Source organism: Gekko japonicus, unplaced genomic scaffold (assembly GCF_001447785.1).
Source record: "Gekko japonicus isolate JY-2015 unplaced genomic scaffold, Gekko_japonicus_V1.1 scaffold43, whole genome shotgun sequence".
Classification (NCBI taxonomy): Eukaryota; Metazoa; Chordata; class Lepidosauria; order Squamata; family Gekkonidae; genus Gekko; species Gekko japonicus.
This window is the reverse complement of record NW_015173123.1, coordinates 357,570-376,626: the sequence shown is the minus strand read 5'-3', so window position 1 is coordinate 376,626 and position 19,057 is coordinate 357,570. Positions and strand designations below refer to the sequence as shown.

The following is a 19,057-nucleotide window of genomic DNA, read 5'->3' as shown; positions in this document are numbered from 1 at the left end:
TGGCATGGAAGTAAGCTAGTTTGGTGTAGTGGTTAAGTGCGTGGACTCTAATCTGGGAGAACCGGGTTTGATTCCCCACTCCTCCACTTGCACCTGGCTGGATGACCTTGGGCAAGCCATAGTTCTGTCAGGGCTGTTCTTGAAAAAGAGCAGTTTCTGTTGGAGCTCTCTCAGCCCCACCTACCTCACAGGGTGTCTGTTGTGGGGAGGGGAAGGGGAAGGAGCTTGTGAGCCGCTCTGAGACTCCTTTGGGTAGTGAAGGGCAGGGTATAAATCCAATCTCCTCCTCCTCCTCCTCCTCCTCCTTCTATGTCCTGGGGATTCTCTGTGCCAGTCTCTGCCCTTTGAACCCCTTGCATGTTCAAAGGAACAGGCCCATGGGGAAACTCTCTGAAACCAAAGCATCTTCTTCGTGGTCTCTGTGCATCACACCCTTGGGATACTCTGCGCCTGCGCTGACCTTCTCGGTACCGATAGCTAGCAAAAGGGATTTTCGCGCCTCTCCCAGGTCACGCGCCGGCTCCACTGCGCATGACCAAGGAGGGGCACGCAGATCCCGCCAGTTCTCTTCTGACCGCCGCGCTGGTAGGACGCCTTCTGCCTCGGTCTGCTAAGTACCAAACTTTTTTTGCTAAACTTGCGTTTAGTTAGTTTCTCTTTCTTTATTTTTGTAGTTAGCATTTTTCTTTCGGTGTTTGTTCTTTACGTACGTTCCCCTCCCGCTGGCCTATGGCCCCGCGGTGGGGTTGTTTCAAACGGTGTAGGACTTGCGGCCTTAAAATATCCCCCACCGACGGGCACTCGCTTTGCCTCGTTTGTTTAGGGGAGTCGCACTGTGTCTCTAAGTGCAGACATTGCCGAAAGTTTTCGAACCAGACGAGAAAAAACAGGGCAGCTCGTCTACACTTGGCCCTGATGGAGAAGGCACTATCTCCACAGTCCTCTTCACCGTTGGACACGTCCGGGCACGCCTCGATGTCCACCTTGGCTGCGGACACTTGTCCTCCCGTTCCGGGATCATCGACGTCGACGGTCGCAATCGATGCTTCGGCACCGAAACGATCGACGCCGATAAAGGACCACCCCGTACCTTCCAAGATCCGGAAGCAGGGCAAAGACTCACAGCAGTCGAAGAAACCTAAAACGGACAAACCCAAAGTCCATAAGGTTTCGGCTAGTCAGGGTCGAGATCCCACGCAAGAACCTCACCCGATCGGTTCGGATCTCGACATCGACCTTACTCAACAGACAAATCAGTCGCAATCTGATATGTCGAGCCGTCAATCCTCTCATGCCTCCCCAGAACGTGGAGTCGAGGATCGGCACCGACCAACTTCTCCTCCCCTGACTTGGGATGAGAGGCAATGGCATTATTTGTACGGGAATCGATACCCATACCCTTGGGCACTCCCGATACCACCCCCACCTGAATGGGATCGTCAGTCGGTGTCATCCCGCATTTCGCGCTTTCAAGATCGACCATCGGTATCGAAGCAGTCGATACCGACGCATCCACCAGACCCGGTTGTGCCCCCGATTAACACACCGGCACCGTCTCAACCTGAATTACTCGAATCATCTCCAGAACCATCCAATGTATCCTCCGATTCAGATGGCTTTTCTGAACATATCGAGGATGTAGATGCACAGCCCACCTCGCAAGATGTGGAAGCGGATTTACCTATTTCTCCATCAGAGGATGTTAAGTCTTATGGAGATTTTATTCAACGCATGGCATTAGATCTATCTATGACTCCTACTCTCGTTGCCAGTTTTGTGGATGATAACGTTTTTGACATTATGCACTCTAACACTTCGCCCTCCGTGGCTCTACCAATGACAAAAGTTCTCTTGCAAACTACCAAGGACTTTTGGACTCGTCCAGCCTCCATTAATGTCTCTAATAAGCGTCTGGATCACATGTACAAGGTCCAGGAATCAGGGGCTGAGTTTTTATACACACATCCTAAGCCCAATTCTTTGGTCGTTTCCTCGTCCACGAAAGGAAAAGCGAGCCACTCTACTCCATCAGACAAAGAAGGAAAAAAGTTGGATTCGGTTGGTAGAAAATTCTACACTGTCGGTGCAATGGGCATTAAAACGGCGAACTATGCCGCCTGCATGGGCCGTTATCAATTCAATTTATGGAAGCGTTTGAATGATTTCCTCCCGCACGTGCCCAAAGAGTGCCAACCTCAGATTAAAAGGATTCAGAATGAAGGGATGGTCTTGGCTAGACACCAAATTAGTGCTGCCAAGCATTCCCTGGAATCCGCTAGTAAGACTCTAGCAACCTCTGTAGCGTTACGCAGACATGCCTGGCTCCGCTCTTCATCATTGCCATATGACACCAGATCCTCGGTGGAAGACCTTCCCTTTGAAGGTTCTGGATTGTTTAGCTCCACCACTGACACGGTTCTGCAGGAAATGGATAAGAGTATCAAGACGTCCAAGAGTTTGGGGATCTCCCCCACGACCAAATACTCGAAATCCAAGCAGTGGCCTAGGCAACCTTGGTCGACCAGGCAACCGTACAACAAATCACCTACGGATCAATGGCAAAGACCTCCCTCTCAGTCACGGTCTTTTCCCCCGAAAAATAAGGGACAATCGTCCGGTGCCTATAAGTCGAAATTCCCTAAGAATCCCAAACAGGGACTTTGACTTCAACCTTACTGCTCAGACTCGCCTTGCACCCTTCCTGCACGCATGGCTCGCCATTTCTACGGACAAATGGGTGCACTCTATAATAAGAGATGGCTATCTCATAGAGTTTTCTCTGACTCCCAAAATCTCCCGTTTTATCAGAACCCCGGCGTCTCCTGCCCTGCTACAGGAGGTACAATCGCTGACACAAAAAAACGCTATAGAGAAAGTCCCGATGGCGGATTGTTGCCGCGGGATTTATTCCAAATATTTCACGGTCCCCAAGAAGGACGGAGGACTTCGTCCAATCATGGACCTTCGTTTTCTCAATCGGTTCATCATTTACAGAAAGTTTCGCATGACCACGTTGCAAAGCATTTTACCACTCCTGTCTCCAGGGACTTGGATGGTCACTTTAGATCTCAAAGACGCTTATTTTCACGTCTCCATCCATCCTCGTCACAGAAAGTTCCTCAGATTCGCAGTCGGGGAGGACCATTACCAATTCAAAGCCCTTCCATTCGGGCTCTCTACCGCCCCCAGGGTTTTTACGAAGGTAATGGTGGTTGTCGTCGCTCATCTTCGCCTTCAGGGCATTCAGATCTTTCCGTATATAGACGACTGGTTGATGGTGGCAGATTCAAGAGAATGTCTCCTTCAGCACATCACCATCACATTGTCGGTCCTATCCTCCCTTGGAATTCTGGTGAATTTACAGAAATCCATGCTGCAACCTGCAACTCGCGTGCAGTTCATAGGAGCTGTCATAGACTCCCTAGCCACTCGGGCGTACCTTCCTCGCCAACGGGCAGATACCATTCGTCTGGAAATTCAACGTTTGTTCCAGTCCAACGTGACATCAGCGGTCCACATTCAGCGGATCTTGGGTCTCATGGCAGCCACCACTTCCGTGATCGAATATGCACGCCTTCGCATGCGCCCGTTGCAGCTGTGGTTTCTAAAGAAATTTCGCCCTTCCATCCATCCTCCGAGCCTTCAACTGGTAGTGCCTCCGCAGGTCCTCGTCTCCCTGCAGTGGTGGCTCGTGGACACCAATCTGTTGGCGGGTGCACCGTTCCAACCGATCGTTCCCGTAATGTCCATCACCACAGATGCCTCCCTGTGGGGTTGGGGTGCTCATACAGACGACACTTGTGTGGGTGCTCCATGGCAACCCCTTTGGAAGAGTCATCATATCAACTATCTGGAACTGCTGGCCGTAAAATTTGCCCTCAGATCCTTACTCAGACAGGTTGTAGGAAAAGCTGTGTTGATTTTTACGGACAACACAACTGCGATGGCTTATATCAATCGCCAGGGCGGGACCGTGTCCAGGTCCCTTTGCAGGCTAGCTATGGACATATGGGAAGAGTGCCTTCATTGGAACATCACTCTCCAAGCTGCCCATCTGCCAGGAACTTTGAACCAACAAGCGGATTTCCTGAGCAGAGGGGGAGCATCGGACCACGAATGGGAGTTGAACTCAAAGTATCTCCTTCCTCTTTTTCAACATCTGGGACATCCCCACATCGATGTTTTTGCAACTCGATTGAACAAGAAGTGTCCCAGGTTTTGCTCCAGAGCGGGGTTGGACCCTCTGTCAATGGGGGACGGTCTGTTGATGTCGTGGGCTCACGACTTTCTATACCTATTTCCTCCGATTCCGCTGCTCCACAGGGTGCTTGTGAAAATACAACAGGACAAGCCCCATTGTCTCCTGGTAGCCCCCTGGTGGCCTCGGCAGGTGTGGTTTCCGACACTGCTGCGGTTAGCCAAGGGATCCTTCGTACACTTCCCGCAGGAGTTGGATCTCCTCCAAGCTCAGGAAGGCCAGGTCCTTCACTACGATCCTCTGAGTCTCAAGTTGACTCTATGGGAAATACGCTTTCAGTGATGGATGACCGTATCAATGAGGTCCTGTTGAATTGTCGTAAACTGTCTACTAGGACGTCTTACGCAAAGAAGTGGGATTTATTCCTACAGTACTTGAGTTCTTCCAATTTACCTCCTCCGCCAGTGGATTTGAGGTCTATTTTTGCGTTTATTTTGTCCAGAATGGACTTGGGACTCAGTTTTTCTTCAGTTAAGGTGTATTTAGCTGCGGTGTCAGCTTTTCATCCATCTATTGATGGGTTTTCAGTTTTCTCGCATCCTCAGACGAAACAGTTTTGTAAAGGTCTTATTCGCCTGTACCCTCCCCGTCGTTCTCCGACTCCGGCCTGGGATTTGGCTTTAGTTTTGCGGTTTTTGATGGGAAAACCCTTCGAACCACTGGCCACTTGCTCTCTAAAGTTGTTATCGCTCAAGACTGCGTTTCTGGTGGCCATTACTTCTGCTCGTCGAGTCAGTGAGTTGTCTGCTTTAAGGTGTGATCCACCATACTTGATTTTTTCCCCTCATGGGGTGTCGTTGTCTTTGGACATCTCCTTCTTACCGAAAGTCGTTTCGGAGTTTCATCTACGTTCAGATATAGTTTTGCCGTCATTTTTCCCGTCTCCTGCCAATGAAGAGGAACGGAAATTGCACTCTCTGGATGTTAAGAGGGCGTTGCTGTTCTATTTGGGCAGGACCAAGTCTTTTCGTCAGTCTCCAGCCTTGTTTGTTGCTCACAGTATGCCCTCCCTAGGGAAGAAGATCTCTTCCCAGACGCTGTCCAGGTGGATTGTGGAAGTAATCAAGCTATGTTACGCTTTGGCTAAGAGACCTCTTCCAGGTCAACTTCGCGCCCACTCTACAAGGGCGGTGGCGGCTTCCACAGCTTTCCTGAGAGGGATGCCATTGGAGGACATCTGCAACGCTGCGACTTGGGCTACTCCGCTCACCTTTGTGAAGCATTATGCCCTTGATGTCCGGTCTACTCGTCGTGTGGCGTTGGGTCGGTCTATCTTGCAGACGGCGCAGGTGTAGGGCCTCGGCCCCTCCTCCAGGTAAGAGTTATTGCTTGCTATTCTCCCAAGGGTGTGATGCACAGAGACCACGAAGAAGATAGACAGGTTGCTTACCTGTAACTGGTGATCTTCGAGTGGTCATCTGTGCATTCACACCACCTGCCCTCCTTCCCCTCTGCTCTCGGCCCTTCATCTTGTTTCTTTGAAGGCTGTTGGGCGGCGGTCAGAAGGAACTGGCGGGATCTGCGTGCCCCTCCTTGGTCATGCGCAGTGGAGCCGGCGCGTGACCTGGGAGAGGCGCGAAAATCCCTTTTGCTAGCTATCGGTACCGAGAAGGTCAGCGCAGGCGCAGAGTATCCCAAGGGTGTGAATGCACAGATGACCACTCGAAGATCACCAGTTACAGGTAAGCAACCTGTCTTTTTTTGGGTCGGTTGAAGGCAAGACGGCTCCCAGAGTTTTTAAGGACTCCCCCCCATCTGTTGAATGATTAAGCAGCCTGGTATTCAGGGGAATTAAGAAGGATTTTTTTCATGCCTCGATATTTCACAGCAGTCTCTCTTTCTGAATCTTCCTTTGGCCTCCAACATGTGAGTCAGGATTTCTGCACTGACAAACATCTCTCCAGAATGATAGTAGGATATATGACTCTGTGTGCTTGGTTCAGTTTCTCAGAACACCATCCTTTTGCTGTCCTACCGTGTCCCTCTCAAGGCAGTTAGAACAGCTTCAGCCCGTCTGTGAGCTGTTCCAGCAACAGCCCCAGCCCTATGGAATGGCTGTCCACGGGAAGCTGGAAGCCTGCCTGCCTGCCTTTGTCTTGTGGCTTGGCTCAAGGAAGCCTTGATTGCCACTCTCAGGGTTTGATCTTGGCCTTTGGCATGAGGAGTGTTCACAAGAGTGGATTTTTTGTTCATGGTAGGATGGTATTATTATTGATTGTTTTATTTTGTTGTAGCTCTGCCAGCTGCTTCAAATCTTTTTAGGAGGCAAAAATGTTTTAATAAATAAAATATATTCTGGGGGCAAATTGTATGTCTCATGACCAAGTGTCATGTGGGGAAGGCCAGGTATAGAGCAGTGCTGTCTTTTCCAAATGCACGCTGCCTCCTAGTGGATGTAGCAGTGAGACACAGTAGTCTGTAAAGGACATTACTGAGTTTTATACAGTGAGAAGACTTCCCCTTGAGGTCTCTAATCCCATGCTTGTGTTTCTTCCTTCAAATTTCAGTCCAAAAGAATATCTGCTAAGGATGCCTTAGCTCATCCATACCTGGACGAGGGGCGTTTGAGATATCACACCTGTATGTGTAAATGTTGTTTTTCCACCTCAACTGGAAGAGTTTACACAAGTGATTTTGAACCCATCACGAATCCCAAATTTGATGATACTTTTGAAAAGAACCTCAGTTCTGTTCGGCAAGTTAAAGGTCAGTACTGTGAGCTTTAATGTTTCAAACGTGACTTCTCTGTAGCTGGCTGATATACCGTTTCAGCAAAGCCAATTTTTAACCAAACAAAAAAATCCAGCAAAAGGCAGGGAGAACAAAATACACAGTTTTAGGATGAACACTTTTATTTTGGCACCTGTATGAAAAGTACTTGCTTTTTATTAGTGAAGGTTCTTGTTAAATGCAACCTTGACCCTGAGAGGTTTTTTGTCTGTTTGACTAACAGGGTGCTGCTCATTCCTCTCCTTGTAATTCCAAGAACACTTTTTTGGGTAGGGGTATTTGAACTCTGGTGTTTCAGATTGCATGGTGTTATTTCTCAGAAACCTTGCATTGGAACAACTGACTAGTTCTGATAATGAACAACTTTCAGATAATTCTGGATGCCTGTGTACTAGCATTCCAAAGGCACAGATCATTCTTCTTCGTGTATTCCGCGTGGTCCCACGTGGGACTGCCCCAGAGCAGGCCTGCCATGGAAACGTTTTCTACAAGTTTCTGGAATTTTGCAGTTGAGTGCTCCCCCTTGGCACAGCAGAGCTATAGGCTCTGTTCCTGCCCGAATGGTCACGTGACGAGGGGTGGGGGGAGCTCTCCTCCCTCAGTCCTTTTTGCTGTGGAGAAAGGATGTTCTACAGCTCTGATACTTACCTCTCGAGAACTACCAACAAAATAGTAGGACTTTCTCTTCAGAATTCTTCTTAAATCTCCTGTTGAACGACCAGAGATTTAAAAAGGCCACACTTGTGGTACTAAAATGTCACAGAAGGACAAACATACTCAGTGCCTCATATGGTTGGGGGAAGGGCATAACATCTCTTCATGGAAGGCACGTGGTCTCTTCACCCCAAAAGCACAACGGGAATGAACTCTATGGCTGAAAGCTGCATTATGGGAGCAATCCCTCGGGGGTCCAAAATACATGGATTTCCCACAAAAACAGTGCAGAATCCCTCCAGTGGTATCAATCTCTACTGAGCGACCGAAATCTCAACCAGAGCGGCAGCTGAATTGCCTATGAAAAAGGCAAAGAAAAAATCTAAACTCTCTTGACTACTGCTCAACTCCAGGCACCTGACTCTGAGGCTCCGTTGAAATCCCTGATTCTGGAGCCGACACAGCGCTTGACGTCGTCAACCTTGCCATGTGCCTCGGCTCCACTTACCTTTGTTGACCTGAAGTCAATGATCCGTCTCTCCTCAACACTCGCCACTGACATGTGATCATCGGTCAAGATCTCTTCAGTGTCATAGCCCTCACTCTCGATGCTGACACCACTCTTTGGAAGCAAGTGCAACCCATTTTAGAAAACCATACATCCCTTCTCCATCTACGTCAGGAGATAACCATTCTTCAGAAGAGTGGCCAAAGGTGAAACACAACAGAGATATTAAAGCTTGGGGTCTAAAAGGAACCGGAAACCCTGATGCAAAATATTTGTGCTGATGCATCCAGTCACAATGCCAGATAAACAAAACATTATCCTATGGAGAGTACAAGCAGGTGTGGCCATGTATGGATATGTATGTGGGCATAAATGCTATGATAACATTAGGCTTCAAATATGGATCCCAGTATTCTGCTTTCCCAAAGGCCACTCCATGAGTCCATGGCATAGGCAGGGGTCATTTCCTACAGGAGTGGAGCTCCAGCAGTAAAGCGCCCAGGGGGCGGGCACATGCAACAAGCCCCACCCCCTGCTCCCAGCAGCTCTCAGTCAGAGCAAGAAGCAGCCAGGTAAGCTGCAGAGCCCCTCTGGTCCAAAACAGTCCAGTGGCACCTTTAAGACCAAGTTTTATTCAGGTACAAGCTTTCCCTCCTCTGTGAGGACAGATCTGCATGCCCCCCCCCCAATAGCTAGCAATCCAAAACAGTGCAGTGGAGCCTGAGCGGTGGGTGTTGCCTTCTGACACACATCTGGTGATGTTAGGGGGTGTGGCATATGCAAATAAGTGATGCTAATAAGCTATGCTAATGAGCTCCTGCACCTCTTTTTCTACGAAATGACCCCTGGGCATAGGTGAGCTTTGTACTAAAGTCTCCCTTTTCAGTTTAAGGTCATATACCAGACAAACCTGAATAGATGCAATATGGGGGAATATCAAATTGCAAGGAAGAAAATGACATACCCTCAGCTTGTGCTCCTTTCTGTTCACTATGACGGCTGTAATTTGCTGGTCCATGAAGATCAGGATGGTGACCAAAAGAGCAGGAAGTGCACTGGCCAAGTAGATCCACCAGGGGTCTTTACCAAATGGGAACACAAACCATCCTCCGTCTAAGCGAGTGGGCTGAAAGCACACGTCAAGGACGGAATATTATCCACAGCCCCATTGTAAGCATAGGTCATGGTTGCACTTACCTGTAACTGATGTTCATCAAGGGTCTTCTGTGCAGGCGCACATCCCTCCCTCCTTCCCCGCTGTGGGCTGTACTCAGTATTCATAAACTCCACGGCCAGCCGCAGAAAGAAGGCTGAGGGAAGAGTGCTCCCCCCACCCCTCATCACATGATCCTTTGGGTGGGAACAGAGTCTGTCGCTCTGCTGTGCTGAGGGGAGGGGAAGCACTCAGTTGTAAAATTCTAGAAGCTTGTAGGAAACTTCTCCATGGCAGGCCTGCTCTGGGGCAGTCCCACTCGATGAACAGCAGTTATAGGTAAGTGCAACCATGTTTTTCACTTAAAGGGGAGGGGAAACTATGACTTGTGTGGCTAATGCTGCCATAATTATTAAGAGGTGGAAAGCAAAGCAAACATGTTAAATAAACTGCTTTTTGCAGTGACATTGGTTTGCAAGTTAATAGTGGATAGACCCCATGGTGTGCCATTAAACCTTGCAGTAAATCTTATCCCAATGAAACCATACACCTTCACCTGCTGAAGCACAAAATTATGCTGCTGCTGAATTCCCTTGTAGATAATTTTTCCCCCTTGCCATATTGGGCTTGATTTCCCAGCTTCAGCTGCATCCTAGGGGGTCTATACTGCATATATAGAAACCGGGGGGGGGTTGGCATCCAAGCAGAGGGTGTACTCATTGTCATATGTGTGAATAAAATCTCTTAGTAAGTAGGATAGGAGGAGGCATGCTGCCCATCTGAAGGTTGCATCTGCTCCGGCTCTGACCTCAAGGGTTTTAGCAACCTGTGTCTAACCAAATGCAAGAGAACCTCCCCAGTATATGCTGCCTGGTCTGTTCTGTTTCCACCGGATTGTGTGATTTCTGGTGTATTTTCTTCTGCTTCTTTTCCAGAAATAATTCATCAGTTCATTTTGGAACAGCAGAAAGGAAACCGAGTGCCACTGTGCATCAACCCACAATCTGCTGCTTTTAAGAGCTTTATTAGGTAACTGTATGTAATCACATCTGATATTAATTCATCTTTCTTTAGTTGTATGGCAACTTTTTTTAAAAAAAATCTGTGTTTGAATTTAAGGTCACTTTACAATAGTAGCTACATGCCTGGTTAGTTTTGAGGGTGCTTTCTTTTTTATGATTGGTGGGGGGGGTTAGCATTCACTCACTATAAGAATAGTAGCTACATGCCTGGTTATTTCTGAGGGTGCTTTCCTTTTTATGATTGGTGGGGGGTTTTAGCTTTCCCTCAACCAAGAGCTGCAACTGTGTGGGTTGCTCTGGAAGATACTTGGCGGGTTTTACTGTTTTGAAGTCTTTCTCACTGCTGTGATCTGTCCTTGGATGATCTGGCACTAAATTTATTCCACAAATTGAATAACTTTATGGCAAAAGCCACTCTGGATCATCTGGCTGTGCAGGGAGAGAGACAAATAGACTCCTGTCTTGGGCAGCTAGCTGGCAAAATCCACTCAAACCACTTAGAAACCTGCATCCCAGCAAGCTTCTTCTGGGTGAAATAGTATCTCTCCATTGGCCAGGACATTATTGAAGTCCATCCCCGCAACATGTTTGAGGAATTGGAGCCAATTTTTAATAGGGTTTAGGCTGGAAACAGAACCTAGGGAGGTGTTTTTGCTGCACTCGTTCTATGGGGGAACATTAGAAGTGGGAAGGTACAGCTGTCTGTGAAACTGCTTGCTAGGTATGTCCCTGGCCTTCTACCAGGCACTCACTTGCACTGTGGTCTGGAGAAGGTAAAAAAACTGCAGACATTTCTTGTACTGTTGTGTCCAAACCTCAATAAAAGAGAGATTTAAAAAAAAAAAAAACCTGGCTTTGGGGGAAGACCATGGCTCAGTAGGAAAGCACGTGTATTTGCATGCAGATCTATTTATTTAAAACATTTATTAGCCACCTTTCTCCCTTAGGGAACTCAAAGCAGCTTACAATGTAAGGTTCCAGGTTCAGTCCCTGTCATCTCCTATTAAAGAATCTCAGGTGGAAAATTTTGGGACAGACCCTTCTCCACCTGAGACCACAGAGAGCTTGCTGCCACCCTGACAGTTATGAGCTACTCGGGGCGATGGCTTGACTCAGTATAGGTCCCTGTGCTTGTTGTTGTATCCTAGTTTGTCCTCCAGATTCACGGCCAGTGTGTTTCCCCAGGATAGACTGGCTAGCCCTGGTCTACAAAACAGTTCTCTTAAGTTAGGAGCATGACAGATTCATGTTTGTAGAGGGGCTGTGGCTTTACGGCAGAGCATATGCTTTGTGTGCAAAAGATTGTAGGTTCAGTCCTCAGCACCTCCTGTTAAAGGATCTCAGGTAGCTGATGTAGACCCCCTCTCTCCCTGGGACCCTGGGGAGCAGCTGCTACTGCTGCTCATAGCAAATGGTACAGAAGTCAGTGGGCCCTATCCAGGAACTTTTCAAGAGATAACACAGGGCAAAGCCCCAGGGAGTTTTAAAGGTAAGGAAAAAGGAGTTGGTGCTGGATAGAGATGTGTAGGCCCAGGGGAAAAACAAAATGGAAACATTCATAGAAAAATGTCTCCTTCCCCAGTTTTCCCAAGGCCTTTCCCCCCCTTTTTTCAATGGAAAAATTGGAAATTTGGAGGAGAAGTGAAAAAACCTCATGAAATATTTTCTTTTAGAATGAGTGAAATGCTTTTAAAGACAAGGTGGGTCATGCTGTAGACATATATAGCTCTTAAACTCAAGGTGCATTTCTGCACACAGAATAATACCTGATCTTCATGAGGGGAGCATGCAGGGCTTTCATTGCTTCTCAATTGTTGCATACCTTCTGTTCTCCTTTTGGCTTGACTTGTGATTGACCTCACCTCTCCCTTGTACCACAGTGACACATACCCACACATGGAAAGTAGCTTATCCTGTTAACTTGCTAGAGGGGGGGGGAAAGACCAGAAGGAGATGGGGCAGAAACTGCACCAAAGCCTCAGAGGAAAACTCCAAAACTTTCACTGAGAACTGAGTTCTCTAACCAGATAGCAAACGTTAAAGTATATATGCTAAATCCAGGTGGTCAGCCGTGTTAAGTTAGAATCCAGTGGCACCATCTTAAAGGTGCCACTGGACTCTAACTTTGTACATGTGCTAAGTTAGCATGGGGTATATCCGCTTGCAGTTTTCTGTAAAGTACTGGGTACGTTTGCAGTTTTACTTGTAGAAAGCGAAGGCATTTAAAACTTTTAAATTCCATAAACATGTCCAATATTGCTATTTTATATGCTAAGTTAGTTATAAATGATGCATTTTATGTTAAAGTAGTAAAATTAGTTCAGGCTTGATAGGACAGTTAAGTATTGTATATATTTCAAGTTCAAGTTTCCCCTGTGCCTCCAAAATTTCTAGAAACGGTACATTTCCTAGTTCTGGAGATGGAAAGTGGTGCAAATGGGAGACAGGCATGGCCTCAGGTGAGCAGCAAGAAAGGCAAATGACTCCAGCAGCAGAAGGCTTTGGATGTAGGTAAAAGGTGAGGTAAGGGAAAGTGGGTCTAGCGGAGGCAGGTGATGGAAGAGGGACAGCGTTGTTTTAGCGAGGGATCCATCCAGTGAGTGTTTTCTCCTGCAGACGTAGATCTTTCTCTCTCTGCAAACTTAGCTCTAACCCGCCCCTGTGCGGAAGTGAGTTTTTAATTCTGGCATGTGGTGTTCAGAGATTTCTGTGTGGCCCTACGGCAAGTGAACATTGATCTTTTTGTGTCTGTTGCTTTCTAGTTCCACTGTTGCTCAGCCGTCTGAGATGCCACCGTCTCCACTGGTTTGGGAGTAAATGTGGAAGATCTTTTAAAAATGTACTACTGAAGACATAATGTAGCTTTCCACTGGATTCTGGGATTTGCAATTCTGGAGGTTTAATCATGCTTGTACTGTAATTTTACTAATGAAGTTTTAAAATTTAACAACCACTATCCTTGTATGATATATGAATAAGAGTTAGAAACATTAACTAGGCTTTTAATCTCGTCAAGGGTGGGGTTGTGCTTTTAGAAGAGAAATATTTTATCCAGAGTTGCACATGGTTTTTATGAATTTTAGTGCAGCCGTGATTTTTTTTTTTGCTTGACTCTGAACAAAACTGAAGATTGAACCAAACTGGGAAAGTTGCTATTTTTGTGTTCCTCCCCACCCCCCACCCCCTTATTTCTCTCCTTGCCCCACTTTTTCCCCCCTTCAGATATAGTGAGATTGTGCAGATGGATAAGATATTTTGATATTGAGCCATTCCTGAAGATTTGGGGTTTCCTTTTTTTAAAAAAATTAGGGAATACAGAACTCAGCTGCGACCAATCATGAAGTCGCATCGGATGGCAGGGGCCCAAACTCCTAGGGCAGCGTCGTCTGATGGTCCCAATCCGCTATGTAGCTTTTCACTAGCGCTGTGGTGGTGACTGTGTGCAGTTTTTCTGATCAGACGTTGTGAGTAGAGTGAATGCATTGTCTGTCCCTTGGAGAGATGAGTGAGTTCCCCTTAACTTCCCTGACCCTCCTCTTCCAGTATAAATAAATATATAAATATATATATATTTAATCTATTTTTATTAGAGGTTTTTTCTGCTCTTTTCTTACATAAACATGAACCATTTCTTCCCCCCTCTTCACGCATGCACCTGCAAATGTGTGTAAATAATTCCATTGACAAGCTAATTTCAAGTAATCTCAATATCCATTGCTGTGTATAGAGAGAGGGAAGAAGAAACAGAGATAGCTTGCACATGTCTAGGTCTGTGAAACTTTGTGATTTTTTCCCCCTGCACTAGACAGATGGAAAGAAAAGCGAAAAGAAAAAAAAGCACATAGGGAATTACGTTAATTGTGTTTATGTCTTTAGGCAAAGCTGTGGAAGTCTTGAGATGTCACAGTAGTAAATAACTTCAATTACTTTTTTGGGGGGCTAATGCCTTTATTTTATTTTTTTCCTGTTCAAACACTGAATTATTCTGTGCATACGTGTGTGTGTGTGTGTGTGTTTGTATATATATATTTGTATGTATGTGTATATACATACATACATACATATATATATATATATATGAACACAAACTGAAGGCCTCTACCTCCTGGAGTTATACAACTTGGTTTGTTTATCTCCACATGTGTTTGTTTGTTTTTTTAAGTTCAGTGTGGAGACTTGAAACTTGAACGTCCCTTTCAACTTTTATATTTAAAAAAAATACAAGGCAAGCAAATTGTTTTTCACCTGTACAAAAGAAACAACAAATGGATGGTCTTAAATTTTGATCTGGGGATATAGTAAAGAAAGTGAGAAAACCTTGGTGTTTGTCATGGACAATTAACTGTTAAAGTTATTGTAAGTTATCTGTATTTAGCAGAGTATTTTCAAGAAGGGTGATCTGAGCTGGAACTGAATACTATTAGCTTAAGTTATGTTTTTTGGAAGTTTTAACTTCAATGAAGTAATTATTTGCTGTGAAAGAGACAAACGTTGAATTTCTCGAACAAAGATGATGAAATATCTTTGTTTTTTTGTGCGGCTCCTGAGGAATTAAATAAAAAGAAAGAAAACTAAAAACTGTTGAAGCATTTCAATTCACTTGAATGAGAAACATGGTTTTTAACTTAAAATGAGCCCAGGAAGACACTGGTATGAAAGGTAAAATCTCAGAGGTTGGTCTGTTTTAAATGTTGGCACACTTGCGGGTCACTTTGTAAAATGTAGATTTGAAGTACAGTGGTGAAGACATTAAATGTGACATTTGAAACAAAGGTTGTGTTAAGTCTTCTGTTGTATCCTCTACCTGGTTGCGGTCGCCTTTGTAGTCCCTCTGTGGTTCTTCAAGTTGATTCTGCATCTATGCAAAACAGTGTTGGAACCTTCTAGAGCTTTAGTCAGGGAACTGGGACTCAGAGGGCCCTTTCCTCAAATGGCGATTGGTGGCTGTCGAGCAAAGGTCATCCTGAAAGATGTGGAATGTCACATGAACACAAGAGGCAGCCTTCTGCTGAATCAGTCCATCAAGGTCAGTGTTGTCCACTTAGACTGGCAGCTGCTCCCCAGGGTCTCAGGCAAAAAAGGGTCTTTTGCATCACTCACTGCCTGGTCCTTTGAACCGGAGATGCTGCCGGGGATTGAACCTGGGACCTTCTGCAAGCAAAGCAGAGGCTGCACCACTGAGCCACAGCCCCTCCCTGAAGAAGCCACAATCAGAAGCCATTTCGGAAATGATCTATTTTATTTAATTAAAACATTTTTGTGCCACCTTTCCACCCAATCAGGGTCCACAAGGTGGTAAACATTTAAACAATTAAAAAAGGTAAAGGTTTCCCTTGCTTGAAAGCCAGTCGAATCCGACTCTAGGGGGCAGTGCTCATCTCCGTTTCCAAGCTGAAGAGCCAGCGCTGTCCGAAGACTTCTCCATGGTCATGCGGCCGGCATGACTATACGCTGAGGCACAGGAAACGCTGTTACCTTCCCACTGAAGCAGCACCTATTTATCTACTTGCAATTTCTTGCTTTCGAACTGCTAGGTTGGCAGGAGCTGGGGCCAGAGACAGGAGCTCACTCTGTCACGCAGCACTAGGGTCTCGAACTGCTGAGCTACAGACCTTTCAGTCTGCAGCTCAGTGTCTTAACCACTGAGCCACTGCAGCCCCTAAACAGTTAAAAATACAGTTAAAATTTCAAAACTCGATTAAAAACACATAAACACGCAGCACTAGAAGGGGAGTCGATACCATTATTGAGGGTATGCCAGAGGAAGCAAAAAGGTCTTCACCTGCTGTCGAAAGACACAAATGGAGGTAAACAAACAACACTCCCTGGGGAGGGAGTTCCAGAGTTCTGGTGCACCAACGAGGAAAGCCCCTTCTCAGGTTACCACACGTCTAGCCTCAGTTAGCAGGGGGCAACTGACGCAGGGCCTCTGAGGATGACCAGAGTGAATGAGCTGGTTCGTATGGGAGAAGGTGGTCCTTAAGGTATGCTGGTCTGAGGCCAAACAGGGCTTCAGAGGTCAAACGGCCACAGGGCAGACCAAATGCTAGGGAATTGGACATAGGCTGTGAGGCATTCGCGAGCTATTTCACGGATAATGTCTCATTGCTCCGCCGCAACCTCCCCGCCACAGTTGATACAGTGAACGATCTCGAGGCTCCACGCACATCTTCGAGTCCAGTTCTGGCTCATTTCGACCCACTCAGCCTAGAGGAAGGTGACAAACTGCTCCTAGCTGTTCGTCCCACCACATGCTGCCTTGATCCGTGCCTGTCATGGCTAATCAAAGCCGGCTGCGATGGGTTTCGAGGCACCTTGCGGGAGATTAACAACAAATCCCTCATTGAGGGGCAGTTCCCTGGGGTGCTTAAGGAAGCAGTGGTCCGCCCACTGTTGAAAAAACCATCCTTGGATCCAGCTGAATTGGACAACTATTGGCTAGTTTCCAATTTGCCTTATTTGGGCAAACTAATAGAGAGGGTGGTAGCGATCCAGCTACAGAGCTTTTTGGATGGCGCTTCCATCTACATCCCTTTCAGTCTGGTTTTTGCCCTGGTCATGGGACGGAGACGGCACTGGTCGCCCTCACAAACGACCTCCAAAGGCATCTGGATTGAGGCTTGCCTTACAATGGCTCGCTTCCTTCCTCCAAGGTCGGGGCAAAGGGTGACACTAGGGGAACAACAGTCCAGGAGGCACCCACTGGACTGTGGAGTGCCTCAAGGGGCAGTGCTTTCCCCGATGCTATTTAACATCTATATGTGCCCCCTTGCCCAGATCGCCCGGAGGCATGGGCTGGGATGTCATCAGTACGCTGATGACACCCAGCTCTATCTGATGTTGGGCCGACGGTCCAACTCCAGACCGGAAGACCTGGACCGGGCTGGTTGGCTTCGGCTGAGTCGGCTGAAACTGAATCCAACTAAGATGGAGGTCCTGCACTTGATTTGGGGCAGTTCGGGGGTGCGGAACCCACTCCCGAACTTCAATGGGGCGCCGTTGGTGCCAACGCTGTAGGTCAGGAGTTTGGGAGTACTCCTGGATGCCTCCTTAACAATGGAGGCCCAGATAGCAGCCACTGCCAGGTCGGCCTTTTACCATCTCCGGCTGATTAGGCAGTTGGTTCCCTTCCTCGACTGCGCCGACTTAGCAACAGTGATCCATGCGATGGTCACCTTGAGATTAGACTACTGTAACGCTCTCTACATGGGGCTGCCCTTGTCACAGATTCGGAGGCTGTAGGTGGTGCAGAATGCTGTAGCCAGGCTTCTGATGGGTCTCCCCAAGTGGGAGCACATCCAACCTGTGCTGAGGACACTGCACTGGCTGCCAATAGCATACCGAATTCGCTTCAAGGTGCTGGTTCTTACCTTTAAAGCCCTATATGGCCAGGGTCCGACATACCTGCGGGACCGCCTTTCCCCATATATGCCCCAGAGAGCACTACGGTCGGGGTCTCAAAACCAACTGACCCTCCCAGGCCCCAAAGATGCCAGGCTTGCTACCACCAGGATCAGGGCTTTCTCAATGGTGGCCCTGTCCTGATGGAATGAGCTCCCGGAGGAGATCAGGGCCCTACAGGATCTTTTAAAGTTCTGCAGAGCCTGCAAGACGGAGCTCTTCCACCAGGCTTTCAGCTAGGGAGCCGCCACCGCTATAGAGCCCTGGCCCTTGGTTTTGACACCTAGCCTGTGATGCAGGAAGATCAGGAGCAGAATGATGTCTAGACCTCTGAAAGTATACCGTGAGAGCCATCTTGAATAACTAAATAACCATCACCAGCACTTTATTAATTTGTATTGGCTACAATGGAATTGTACTAGCCATAAAGGAACTGTTTTTAGATGATTTTATGTCTTTTAATTGTATTTATGCTTTGATTGTTAGCTGCCCTGAGCCCACATTGCAGGGAGGGTGGAGTACAAAATAGATTAATACATAAATACCAGCACCTTGAATTGAGCCCGGAGGCACCTATGTATGGGTTGGGACCAACATACCTGAAGGGCTGCCTACTCCCTTATGAACCTACCTGACCATTGCAGTTCTCCAGTGGTTCAGTTCGTGGGACAGTCCTCACGTCTGGGATAAGCTCCTCCTTGCTTTCCAGGGTTGGTTCTGAGCTTTGATCCAGGCAGGGTGGGACTTACCCCTGGAGGCTTCCCCAGTTCTAGTCGGCCCTGCCTTACAGCAGGATGTGCCTGAGCAGTGCTGCAGAGCACAGCCAGCAGAACAGAGAGAGAAGAAAGAAGTTAGAGAAGAAAGAAGGAAAAATGCGTGAGGGGGCTTGTTAGTGCTGGGTGGCCCCCGGCTGCCGCAATGCTCAGGCGTCCCCCGACGGGCCCCCGTTGGCCTTACCTGCCCTAGGGTGGAGGGGCTGCTCCCACGGAGTAGCAGGAGTGCGGAGGAGTCCGCGACACAGCAGAGGGAAGCAGCCATGATTTGGTGCACCCCCCTCCAGGTCGCAGAAGCCCCCGGAGACAGAGGAGAAACGGTGTGAGTGAAACCAATCCCTTCTTTCCCTCCTGAATCGTGGTAAGCTCCTGGGCCTCCTTGCTCCCAAGTAGGACCGTACTCTGGGAAGGGAGCTCGATAAGGACAAACAGAGGCTTTCAGACGTCTTTCCATAAGGCTGGAAAGGCTGGGGGGGAGGGGAGGACGAATGTTTTCTACCCGTTTCCATGCGTCCCCAGGGCCCCTCCACTCCTCCCCTTCATGACAAACCGGGGGGG

General features: G+C 47.6%; 1 protein-coding gene across 2 annotated transcripts in view; it reads left to right on the top strand.

Moving 5' to 3' along the window:
* The window catches only part of NLK (nemo-like kinase), a 202,154-nt gene extending 187,128 nt beyond the window's left edge, over positions 1 to 15,026 (top strand). The window contains exons 9-11 of one of the 2 annotated variants that reach the window (XM_015421940.1): positions 6,766 to 6,964; positions 10,239 to 10,332; positions 13,088 to 15,026. In XM_015421940.1, the coding sequence (XP_015277426.1) occupies positions 6,766 to 6,964; positions 10,239 to 10,332; positions 13,088 to 13,142 (348 nt within the window). In that variant the 3' untranslated portion in view covers positions 13,143 to 15,026. Of the gene's footprint in view, positions 1 to 6,765; positions 6,965 to 10,238; positions 10,339 to 13,087 lie in introns of both variants that reach the window. The other variant, XM_015421942.1, reaches the window with a different exon arrangement.
* Positions 15,027 to 19,057: the final 4,031 nt, after the last annotated feature.